Source organism: Denticeps clupeoides, chromosome 12 (assembly GCF_900700375.1).
Source record: "Denticeps clupeoides chromosome 12, fDenClu1.1, whole genome shotgun sequence".
NCBI lineage: Eukaryota > Metazoa > Chordata > Actinopteri > Clupeiformes > Denticipitidae > Denticeps > Denticeps clupeoides.
In genome coordinates this window covers 17246795-17258311 of record NC_041718.1, presented here as the reverse complement: position 1 = coordinate 17258311, position 11517 = coordinate 17246795, and the positions used below count along the sequence as shown (strand labels likewise).

Sequence of the window (11517 nt, the reverse complement as noted above, 5' to 3'; positions counted from 1 at the left end):
ACCATTTGCAAAGTAAATTTAATTGAAAAGTAACTTACATTTTTTTGTTTCACCAATGAAGCATGTGTTAAATTCGTGGCTAGAGCTGTAGAGGATTTTGACATAAAAATCTCTGTATAGGAACTCTAGTAAGGATTTAAAAAAAAAAAAAACAGTGAAAAAGGGTGACATTGTACAAAAATGAGTTTTAGGCATCACAGGAAAAAAATTATTCCTGCTTTTACACTTCAGTCACCACACTTCATGACAAAAAGGAGAGAGAAACGAGAAAAAATATGATAATTTTACATACATGACGATAAAATTCAGGGCATGTAGATAATGTGCAAAATGCAGGATTCATTTTTTTTTGTCTTCCAGCATTATAAAATATTAACGTACATATAATTGAGCAACTCTGACATCACAAGTTCAAACCTCTGGCAATCATTTTTTTCTCCCTCCCAATAATCACAAATAATATTTCTATAAAACTTCAGCTGACCGCGCCCTGGCAGCACATCAGTCAGACCCTTTTCTCCCTCTCCATTCTCCCAACTTGAAATAATAAGAAATCAAGAAGAAAAAAAAGAATAAATATATAAAAATAAAACATTAAAATCCGTGTACACTTTCATATTTCCCCTTTTCTTCTCTCTTCCTCTTTTTTGTGTTCTGCCAAAGCCACAGTCAATATAAATTTACCAAAAGCCACAAAGGGAATTCAGCAAAGAAAGGGGGGGTGAAGAAAAAAAAAACACATTTTTTAAACATATGCATTTCTAGTTTCTCTTTTGTTCCATTATTAAAAGCAGAGTTCGGACCAATCATGAGGGAGCGCTCCACCCTCACGCTAAGTGGCATACATACCTCCACACTTGCCCGATCTATCACGCCAACCACCGCAACACACACACAAACACACATGCTCACAACGCACTTTGGCACTTTGGATAAACATACTCTTTAATTCAGTCCTTTTCTTAAATAAGAGAAGCCGAGAGTCTGCAGTTACAATCCTCCACTTCTGGACCGCACCTAAACGTCCCTCCTTCTGAGCATTGTGATTCAGTCGTTACTTCACCCTGAATAGCATGAGTTAGTTCCCGTTAGTCCTCCCGCTCATCCGCTCGTGTAGAGGTGGTGGTTTCACCAAGGTCCAGTGTGAATTAGAACTGGAGTGTGTGTGCGTGTGTAACACAGTCTAACTGGATGAGGTTCTGATTAATGAGGGTTGGTTGGTGGCACCAGCCTTCAATCCCTCACCAAACACACACCTTCTCCTCCGGCTCAGAGAGACGGAGACGCTCCTGTTTGGACAGAGCCGAGCTAGTCCCCTCCGAAGACCTGGTCGAATTCGCTGAGGATGAGCTCCACGGCCTGGTTCTGGTACACCATGTTGACGGCCATGTTGCCGTTGTCCTGCTCCGGGCGCATCAGGGTGGGGCCGAACACAATGCCGATGTTCTGGGTGGTCATGCGGTTGGAGTCGCAGTGCTCCATCACTCTGAGGAGAGAGCGAGAGATGACGACGGAGGCTGCCGCGGCAACTCCTTCCAGAGCGGCTCATCTAACAAACACGGTTCTAACAGCTTGTACGAACTATTTTTTGCATGATATATCCCAATCGCTCACATGCACCCTGCTAAGAAATGAAATTAGTCAGAATCTGATGTGACTTGTGCAAATATGCATGCAATCTTGTGCGTGTTTATGTTTGTGTGTGTGTGTGTGTGTGTGTGTGTGTTAGAGGGCACAGGAAGGGGTTAAGGCCACAGCGAGAGGCATTCTTCTAAAAATGCCATTCCCACCGAGGCACACAGGCAGCCAGCAATTGCTCAAAACTTCCACATTAAAAAACAGAGCAAGGAAAAAAGGCTGGAAAAGGGATAGAAGAGAAAAAAAAAAAAAAAAAGAGGCGGCGAGGAGAGAGCGAGAGAGGTTCCACTGGTGGCGGCGGCGGTGTTGGCGTTTCTTCCAGCAGACGAGCCGCAGCGGTCCCACGAGAGCGTGGCGACAGAGAGGAGCAGATTTAAGGGTTCGCGATGGGAAAATGAGAACCAGAGGGGAGGGGTGGGCACTCGTTCATCAAGCCACACCTAGAACCAGGCACCAGATTCACCCTCAAGTCCCGTGCCAGGTTATTTCGGGCCTCTGTCAGATCACGCCAGCATCAAGTTGTGGAGGTTAGCACATGTGGCGTAAAATTAATTGCCTTACAGACTTCTCCAAACAAACGTACACAAAAGCCGAACGGCAGATACTTTGCGCTTCGTGACCCGGCCCATTGCAGCTGCCGGTGTTTATTGGTTCCGCGTTGAGGCTGATAGTGATGCATAATTCGTGGAGCACATATAACAATCCCTCAAAACTGGCCATTGAAATGCACAGTTCATTCAACTGGCTGCTCTGGGCATTACTTAGGTCAGAAGACCACACAGGAATGTAGTTGCATGTTGGGGTATGGCGCCCTCTTTTGGACGTAGCTAACTATTGGATGTCCTGGCAGTTACTGTCACATAACGTAGCCACCCATATGTCTCGAGTGACCGCATTGTAGGTGCATGGTGATCTTAGCACCCTCTAGTCCCTCTACCCTCTGGTGAGAGGAAGTGGTAGTGAGAGGGTGGACGTAGCCTAGTTGGTGAGACACTCATCTGTGGACCAGAAGATGACAAAGTCGTCTACACTTAACCCTGAGTGTCTCCAAGGGGACTGTCCCCTTGATGGAGAGATATGATAAGAAAAAACTTTATAAATTTTTTGGGCCTAAAAACATAATGCAATAAAAGGAAATAACGCTATACAGTATAGTTTAAAAAAAGAACAGGACCTTATTAGAAAGAAAGTAGTGAAAGTGTGATACACAGCACAGCACACTGTGACACGTTGAAATGTGTCCTCTGCTTTTAACCATCACCCTTAGTGAGCAGTGGGCAGCCATGACAGGCGCCCGGGGAGCAGTGTGTGGGGACTGTACTTTACTTGGCGGATCGGGATTCAAACCGGCAACCTTCTGATTACGGGGCCGCTTCCTTAACTGCTTGGCCACCACTGCCCCAGTATTGCAATTAGTAGTGCAATGTAATATCGATTTAGTTTTATGTAATAAATAATAAATAACTATGGCAGGTATAATACATTGATATTAATTAGTTCAGGTGATTGAACTATGATTATGAGAAGTGACATGGTGTTGTGCCATGAATAGAAAGAGAGGTAGCAGCATGTTATGGTTGAGCTTAGCTGCTGGTTGTAAGTTGCTCTGGATAATGGCGTCTGACAAACCCCATAAATCTAAATGTGAAAGCAGCCACGTTTGTCAATCTTTGTCTACCCAGGTCAACACAGCAATACACACCATGTATTATTGTCATTATCCGGTCCGGCCGGGGCCACTCCGGGTCTGGAGTTCGGGCCGGAGATTCATGTTAGTCTTGTGTAATGTTTCCTGATTGTTATCACCTGTGTCTGATGTATAAAGTTGCCCTGTTCGTGTCTGTTCGCGGTTGGGTCATTGTTTGGTGATGTTTCCATTGTCCTGTCTACCATGTATTAAACCCCGGTTTCGTGACGTTGTGCATGTGCATCCTTCTTCCTCGCCAGACAATTATTTATTAATAGAAATATTAGGACAATATATTGCAGAACCTTAATAACTTATTACCATAGTAATATACTGTATCTGTTGTCAAGTAGTTTTTAAATCTCTATTTTGCGCCTGCCTCGATTGTATATTGTGCATATGGCTCTCTGCTTTATATTGTGTTGTACTGTACTGTGCTGCTTGAGAGACTCCAACAGCCGGAACCAAACTCCTTGTGTCTGCAGTAACAGTACAATAAAAGTGATTCTGATTCTTTTCTGTCCTCCGCTCTGAAATGTACTGTCACGCAGGCAAGAGCTCCTACCGTTTAAGGTGGCGGAACATGAATCTCATAGTGTCATGGTTGGGAGGAGGCATACGCTGCAACAGGGACTTCATCCGATCCACCTTATCCAGGTAGTTGGAGATCTCTGACAGACAAATGGTGAGAATCAATGGGCTTCCTGCTAGCACCATACTGCAGCATACCGTAAACAACGTCTTCTCCTCATTCATCTTCTACACTCACTGATGGTCTCCATGAGGTCAGAGAAGACCCCGTATGGGACGAGTGGCTCAGGCAGCTCGCGGAAGAAGAGCTTCAGTGCGCCGGAGACGACGTGGATGTCCTCCCACTCGGGGCTGTCCAAGTTCAGCTTCTCTTCTGGAACAGGGGGACGGAGAGGATGGGTCAATGGACGAGTGGATTGGAGACAGAAAACAGCGGGGAGAACAGAGAGACGGCATAGGAAGGAGAGAAGGAGAAATAAAAAAGAGAAAAGAGGAGAACGAGCCGATTAGTTGAGTCGGTTTCAACGAGCGTCACTGAGCGAGAAGAAGCTGCAGCAGAGGAGCCGTCCGTGGAAAAAAAGATCTGAGGGGAAATGCACACATATACACATCCCGGTATAATATACCAGAATTCATGCCAACCAGAGGTCAAATTCCCTTCAAATACATTTTCTTTGTGACTGTGGATAGAGTGAAAAGCAGCAGCAACCTCTTAAATAGTCACCTTCAATAAAAGCAGGTGCCCAACGCCAAGACTCAATTGATTTTCGACTCAATTTATCCATGGATATTAGTGGCTTGAGTGTTAAAATCATGGCCAAGTAATTATATTTTGCTGATTATTCAAAGTTCAAACCACACTTATTACTATTGTGTCCCTGAGCAAGACACTTAACCCTGAGTTACTCTAGGGGGACTGTCCCTGTAACTACTGAATGTAAGGGCACCTGCTAAATGCTGTAAATGTAGAAATGTAAAAAAAAAAAAGTAAATCTGTCGGACAGTGCACGTGTGTGTGGAGTGTTTGTAGGTGGAGTGTGGGTGGTGGTAGCCTAGTGGGTAACACACTCGCCTATGAACCAGAAGACCCAGGTTGTAATCCCACTTACTACCAATGTGTCCCTGAGCAAGACACTTAACCCTGGGTTCCTCCAGGGTGACTGTCCCTGTAACTACTGATTGTACGTGTGTGGAGTGTCAAAATGCAAGACGCCTCATTCAAACACGCTGTCGATATAAGTGCAGTTCTACCCGAGACCACACGGTGGCCTCCAAACCCTGAACAAGATCCAACTGGAGACTTACGCTACATGTAAATCAGAAGAAAAGAGAGAAAGAGAGGCCAAATGTGCATTAGCCGGCGCATTGCAATATGTGCAGCACAACACACACATTCATTTTGTATGCAAAACTGGGTGAACACAAACCCAAAATTAGACCACATATGTGTGGCGGTGATAGGAAGGAAAGAGACAGAGTGCCGGGACGTCTGTCAGTCAGCTTGGTTTAGTAGAGCAGTTGCACTGCAACATGTACAAGGCACTCAGTTTTGGTGTTTGAAGAAACCAAGATATAGAGCTTAGAGTGTGTCGTAAACGTGTGTGTGTGTGTTTGATCAGAGCAAGGCAGACAGCAGTGCTTTAAGGCAGGCAATCTCTGGCTTGGGTGCTGAGAGTCCCGTCTGGCTCTACCTTGCACCAACTCCTCTGGGAAAAGATAACGTCCATCTGTGGTCACCGCCCGCTCTGGAAAGACCAACAAGTGTTAACCTGCCGGCCACATATACACACACACACACCACAGAGCAACTGCGTAACGATGAGCAGCAACACCCTTAGTTTCATCTCTTTTTCCTATCCCGCTCTTGTCCTCCCACTTCCTCACCATGATTGACAGCAAAGCGCAGTTTCTGAATCACAGCCAGGTTCCCGCTGACGCGGTAGATTCCATCCGTCTCTAATCCTGAATCGCAGACAGGCAGACAGACAGACAGACAGACCAAACGGAAATCTCATAAATAGCAAAAAATTTCAAACATCAAAACAAACTCATAATTAAGCCCTAAAGCTAACGGATGTACAGTTGTTGTTTACAAAAATTGAAATAGATAGCATCATCTGGCTCAGTTCAGTGTCATGGAATTTATAATAAACATAGAGTTATTTTATCCATTAAGGATAAAGTTTATTATTAAAAAAAATTACAAATATAATTTGCTATTTATTTGCATGCATTAATATGCAAATCATTACATAAACTATTCAAAACCTATTGGGCAGTATGAGCTTACAGGTGTGTACATGAAATTCTTCTAATGTGCCTCAGCCAATCAGGTTTGAGAAGCAGAATGAACAGCTTCAGTGTGACTAGAGGTGACCAGATGATACCTCTCCTCTCCACAGCATCGGCACACATCCTAACGAAGCGAGGGACAGTGCTCTTCTCGCGCTCACACAGCGTCTCCAGGCGGCAGCCGAACACCTGGTCTGAGTGCAAAATGTAGACAGGAAAAACCTATCAGTGCCTGGTATCATCCCGAGTATCTGTGGCTGTATGTGAAAAGTGAAAGTGAAAGTGAAGTGATTGTCACATGTGATACACAGCAATGAAAATTTGTCCTCTGCATTTAACCCATCACCCTGTGTGAGCAGTGTGTGACATGTGCAACACACATGTGCAACATATGTGTGTTCTGATGTGCGTAGTTCCTCACCTTCAATGAGCGCTTCTATGGTCATGTATGCATATGTGTGTGTGTGTGTGTGCATGTGTGTGTGTGATTAAATGCATGCACATGTTCATATCCATCTTCATGCATCGTGCATGCATGTGTTGCAGGGTGGTAGTAGCCTAGTGGATAACACACTCGCCTATGAACCAGAAGACCCAGGTTCAAATCCCACTTACTACCATTGTGTCCCTGAGCAAGACACTTAACCCTGAGTGTCTCCAGGGGGGACTGTCCCTGTAACTACTGATTGTAAGTCGCTCTGGATAAGGGCGTCTGATAAATGCTGTAAATGTAAATGTGTTTGCGCAGTTCCTCACCTTTTATCAGGCCTTTCTCCTGTAAGGTCTGCAGTGGCGGACGTTTCAGTATGAGCTTCTTCAGACGACTCCTGACCCTCTTCCTCTCTGTGTTCTCCAAGTTGGACATGGACCGCGGGACTGTGAAGCGCAGAGAAACACGTCTTCACCATTCGTACAGCAAAGAGACCCAGCAAACTAGCACGGATTAATGAGCAATAACAGAACAGACTGCAATATAATATAGTACAATACAATAGACTGACGCGAGGTCTTGCGTCCCTTTCTGTCTTCATCCTCGTCTCCGCTGTGGTCAAGCATCTCCACACTGCCAGCTCGCCTCAAAGAGTAGAGCAGCACGTTGTCCAGAGGATTCTCACGGTCCTGAAACACACATCACGCACACAGCTTGGTCTGTCTGGCCAGAGCCTTTTTCAGACTAAAGCTTGCTAAAATGCATATTTTAACGTGTTCATTTTGACTAAATAACCCTCTTCCCTCCTAGTTAATGTGGTAATGTTGTTTTAAAAACTGACCAGCCTGCTGATGACGCCCTGAATGGTGCCGTACCACTCTCGGATCAGGGAGTCCGTCTCCGACTGCAGCAGGAACTCGTTGCCTGTCACTGTCCTCAACTAGGAGAGAAGCACAGTCATGTTGTGGCCTACAAAGACTCAACGTCACAAACACTACATACACATGACATTTACATTTTTCAGCATTTAGAGGACATCCTTATCCAGAGCGCCTTGGGGCAGTGGTGGCCTAGCTGTTAAGGAAGAGGCCCCATAATCAGAAGGTTGCCGGTTCGAATCCCAGAAGTGGCCCCGTAATCAGAAGGTTGCCGGTTCGAATCCCGATCCGCCAAGGTGCCACTGAGCAAAGCATCGTCCCCACACACTGCTCCCCGGGCGCCTGTCATGGCTGCCCACTGCTCACTAAGGGTGATGGTTAAAAGCACAGGACACATTTCAATATGTGCACCGTGTGCTGTGCTGCTGTGTATCACTTCACTTCATTACTCTAATCAGTAGTTAGAGGGACAGTCCCCACTGGAAACACTCAGGGTTAAGTGAGGGACACAATGGCAGTCGAGGGAGCTTGAACCTGTGACTTTGTGGTCTTCTGGTTCACAGTCGAGTGTCTAATCCACCAGGCAAGTGGTTCCCAACCTTTTTTACCTGAAGCCCACCTGCCTGCCTGGTGTCGTGGGCGAACCCCAACCTGAATTTTACTTGGTATCGGATGGAAAAGACAACCAGTGGTTTGGCACGTCCCCAGAGCATCGTTGGACGCGACCACCGAGGAGGATTAGCAGAAAAACGTTCACTGTTTGTGGCACACGACAGTTCTACTTGCTGCTTCTGTTGCATTTCCCCCCCGCGGTGCCATGTGCCACGGAGTTGCAACAACATTAAGACCACACGGCGGTCTTCACCTCAGCCCAACCAGGCGATCCTGCCTCCTCTCACCCCATGTCCATGTCTGCGTCCTCCAACCTCCTGACAGGATTATAGACCGGAAGTTCATGTTTGCTGACCGAAGGAACTCGATTTACAGGATTGACAAGATTTACAGCTCTAGTCTATATACCGTATAGGATTATACAGAGTTTTGATTATCATATTGGGTGTCTCTGGCGCCCCCCAGGGGGCACGGACCCCAGGTTAGGAACCACTGCACTAGGCTACTACCGCCACAACAAATAAAGCAGATGAACAGGTGAGAAAATCTCCAGACAAATGGACAAGAAATCTACTTCTTAAATTCATCTTCACATTTCAGGGTTCCAGCACGTTCTCAAACATCAAAGTCAAGGACTTTCCACAATCAGACACAGACAGATATAGAAGTAGGGCACACAGAGACGTATTCACGTTCGACTTGCCGCGCATGTCACAGTCACACTTGAGGATGAGCAACTTATCATTTCTATGCTTACTATGTCTGTTTCCCTAAATTAAAAAGACCTGTCAGAACTATACTGGTCTGCAGGAGGTGTGAACATAAAAAGAGGGAAATGCTGTTCATTATTCAGAACAAAACACCGTACTTGTGCACACGTACGGTGACTGTACAACTGTGGCAGAAAGAGTTTTATCTTTTAGCATACAGTTAAAGTAATCTAGCATCAGCATATCTCCAAACGTGCATGTCTCTGGACTATTGGACCCAGAAGACTCAGACCACACATTAAAAAATACTTAGATATTTGAACAAAGATATTTGAAACGACTTCCCGTCCACTGGTACATTTCTAGACAGAAAGGAACGAACCGAAGGAAAATAATTTTCCTGACCTTGAAAACATTTTTCTTGCTGGACAGATCATTGGCCCACTGCAGCTGAGCCCCCCGCAGATCAACGCTGCTCTCAGGCCGGCTTTTCCCCGGCCTCTGTAACACACACACACACACACACACATACAAACCAACCATTATTCTTAGAGCAGCAATGATGTGGTGCAGTGTGGTGACAGGTGTGGTACCATACTTTGCGGTAGGGTGGCCTTTGGTCCACAGTGGGCAGCATTTCGCAGCCCCATCATAACCAAAGTGCAACGTGAAGTTCTGGCCGAAGGTTTTAGTAAACTTTTACACGTTTAATCATTTCAGATACTAGTGCATGTGGTGTATATGACTGCAGTGGAACCCTTAAAACATGGTAGTTGCTTCACAGGGAATCTAATACATCAATACATACATCTATTCTTACAAAAACATTCTTCTGGTTGGACGGGCCAGTTCTGACCAGTCTGGGCCTTTATATGGTCTTGTGAATATTAACAAGGGGTGTCAAAATGAACGCTGATAATTTAGTCAAATGAGAACAGCAGCATCCGCTGGGCAAGGAGCACATGAGCGGTCGCAGGACCCTCTAGCAGAAGGGGGTAAAAAAAATACATGCTTCCTGAGGCCGGTTCCTCACCCAACTAGAGGGACTCTGTGTTTTGGGGTCTTTAAAGAAAACCAGGCTGTTCCCCACCAGCACCACCCACGCAGGGCTCCAGTTCTTCCTGAAAACCAAAGATGACGGTTCTTAGCACACATACATCAGAAAATGGTCTAAATTAGCAACACTGCAGTTTTCACAATTACTGCAGGAAGAGCTATTCTGCTGAATTTGATATCTATCAACGCTTGTGTTCCAACAAGGCCTTGCAGGGTGAATCAGAGGCGACAATTTCACTTTTACATTCAGATACACACACACACCCTGGTAATTACCTCAGCTTCCTTCCGCCCTCTGCAATCTTGGTCCTATTCAGCAGTCCAGCTTTTTCAAGTTCCTATGAGGAGAACATGTTCACACAATGCACACACATTGATGTTCCTCTCAGAAGCTAGAGCTGTGGGTGCTTGTAAAGTGTGTGTGTGTGTGCACCTCACCGGGCTTGTGCTGTCACCACTGTCAGGGGAGCTTGCCGGAGACGGGGGCTCCACCACCACATTGGTGACCTGACACGTGTAGCCCTGCTATAGAAGAGTGAGAGATTGCAGAAGGTTAATATGACTAAGAATGCATGCTGGGATCTTATGCAGCATTTTTAAATAGATGAGAACGGCTCAGTATGCTTCCTCTTCCTGAACTGTGAAATTCTGCCACTTTTAAAAAGAAATTCATGCTCAGTTAAGACCAAACAAACAGACACTTTGCACAGATCTTTTTATGTGAAGCAAGGTGTCGAAATGAATTTTCAAATCTCATCATCTCAACTAGCTAATTATCAAACAATAAATTGAACAATAATTGAGAAATCATATTGTAACATTCATATTTGTGGTAGTGCGTATATATAAATATATGAGTCTGATTACCTTGTACACCGAGGAGGACAGCATCATCGAGTGGGAGTGGCACATGTGGTCTCCACCCCTAAAAATGGGCGAGGTTGTCCACTGTGTGTCACTCTTAATGAAGGGGGAGGAGTTAATGGTGTCTGAAGAAACCGCCCGCTGCATGTTCTACAGGGAAGGGCAGAGTACAATCAGATTATTAGGGGGAATTTGGATAAAAGTAGTCATGGGAAGAGCATTTCAAAAGCATGTACCGTCACCAGCCCTCTACGCATCATGTTCCCTGATCGACAGAAATCAATGCACTTTATTGTAAAGGGGAACTTTTACAATATACTAGGATTAACATTCATGCAGACCTATGTCAAACCCAATTTCAGATGATATGTATCTGCAACTGTTTCAAGATCTGGAACACTTCCTACACTGACCCCTGATACTAAGAAAAAAGAAAAGGTTCAGCGATTTCCCTAGAAAAGCCACATCATACTGAATGAATGAAACTACACTTGAATTATAAAGCATTAGTCATATTACAATGAGCAGTATGATCAATTCTAATACCAAACATACCTTTACAGTGGAATTATTCAAATCATTTGATCTCAATCTCAGAAAACACAAGCATGCACCTTTAATCCAACTGAAGGGTGAAGCGTCGTGTCCGAATGCTACAGGACGCCCAACTGTGGCAATTTGAGTTGCCAGGAAACCAGCAACTTGGTAGTTATAAGAGAAACCTAACCACAGTCATGTGGTTGGACCTTTTATGTATATATGTGTGTGTGTGTGTGTGTGTGTGTGTGTGTGTGTATACACACAGTACCATGCAAACAT

The 11517-nt window shown here is 45.1% G+C and overlaps 1 protein-coding gene across 2 annotated transcripts in view; it reads right to left on the bottom strand.

Moving 5' to 3' along the window:
- arhgap9 (Rho GTPase activating protein 9) overlaps window positions 1-11517 on the bottom strand; it is a 28746-nt gene continuing 17229 nt past the window's right edge. Inside the window, exons 8-21 of one of the 2 annotated variants that reach the window (XM_028998301.1) lie at window positions 10702-10848; window positions 10273-10359; window positions 10111-10172; window positions 9812-9899; window positions 9184-9279; window positions 7420-7518; window positions 7150-7267; window positions 6905-7024; window positions 6244-6342; window positions 5741-5818; window positions 5548-5601; window positions 4095-4229; window positions 3891-3996; window positions 1-1486 (exon numbers count right to left, since the gene is read on the bottom strand). In XM_028998301.1, coding sequence (XP_028854134.1) covers window positions 1309-1486; window positions 3891-3996; window positions 4095-4229; window positions 5548-5601; window positions 5741-5818; window positions 6244-6342; window positions 6905-7024; window positions 7150-7267; window positions 7420-7518; window positions 9184-9279; window positions 9812-9899; window positions 10111-10172; window positions 10273-10359; window positions 10702-10848 — 1467 coding nt within the window. In that variant the 3' untranslated portion in view covers window positions 1-1308. The remainder of the gene's footprint in view (window positions 1487-3890; window positions 3997-4094; window positions 4230-5547; window positions 5602-5740; window positions 5819-6243; window positions 6343-6904; window positions 7025-7149; window positions 7268-7419; window positions 7519-9183; window positions 9280-9811; window positions 9900-10110; window positions 10173-10272; window positions 10360-10701; window positions 10849-11517) is intronic. The other variant, XM_028998302.1, reaches the window with a different exon arrangement.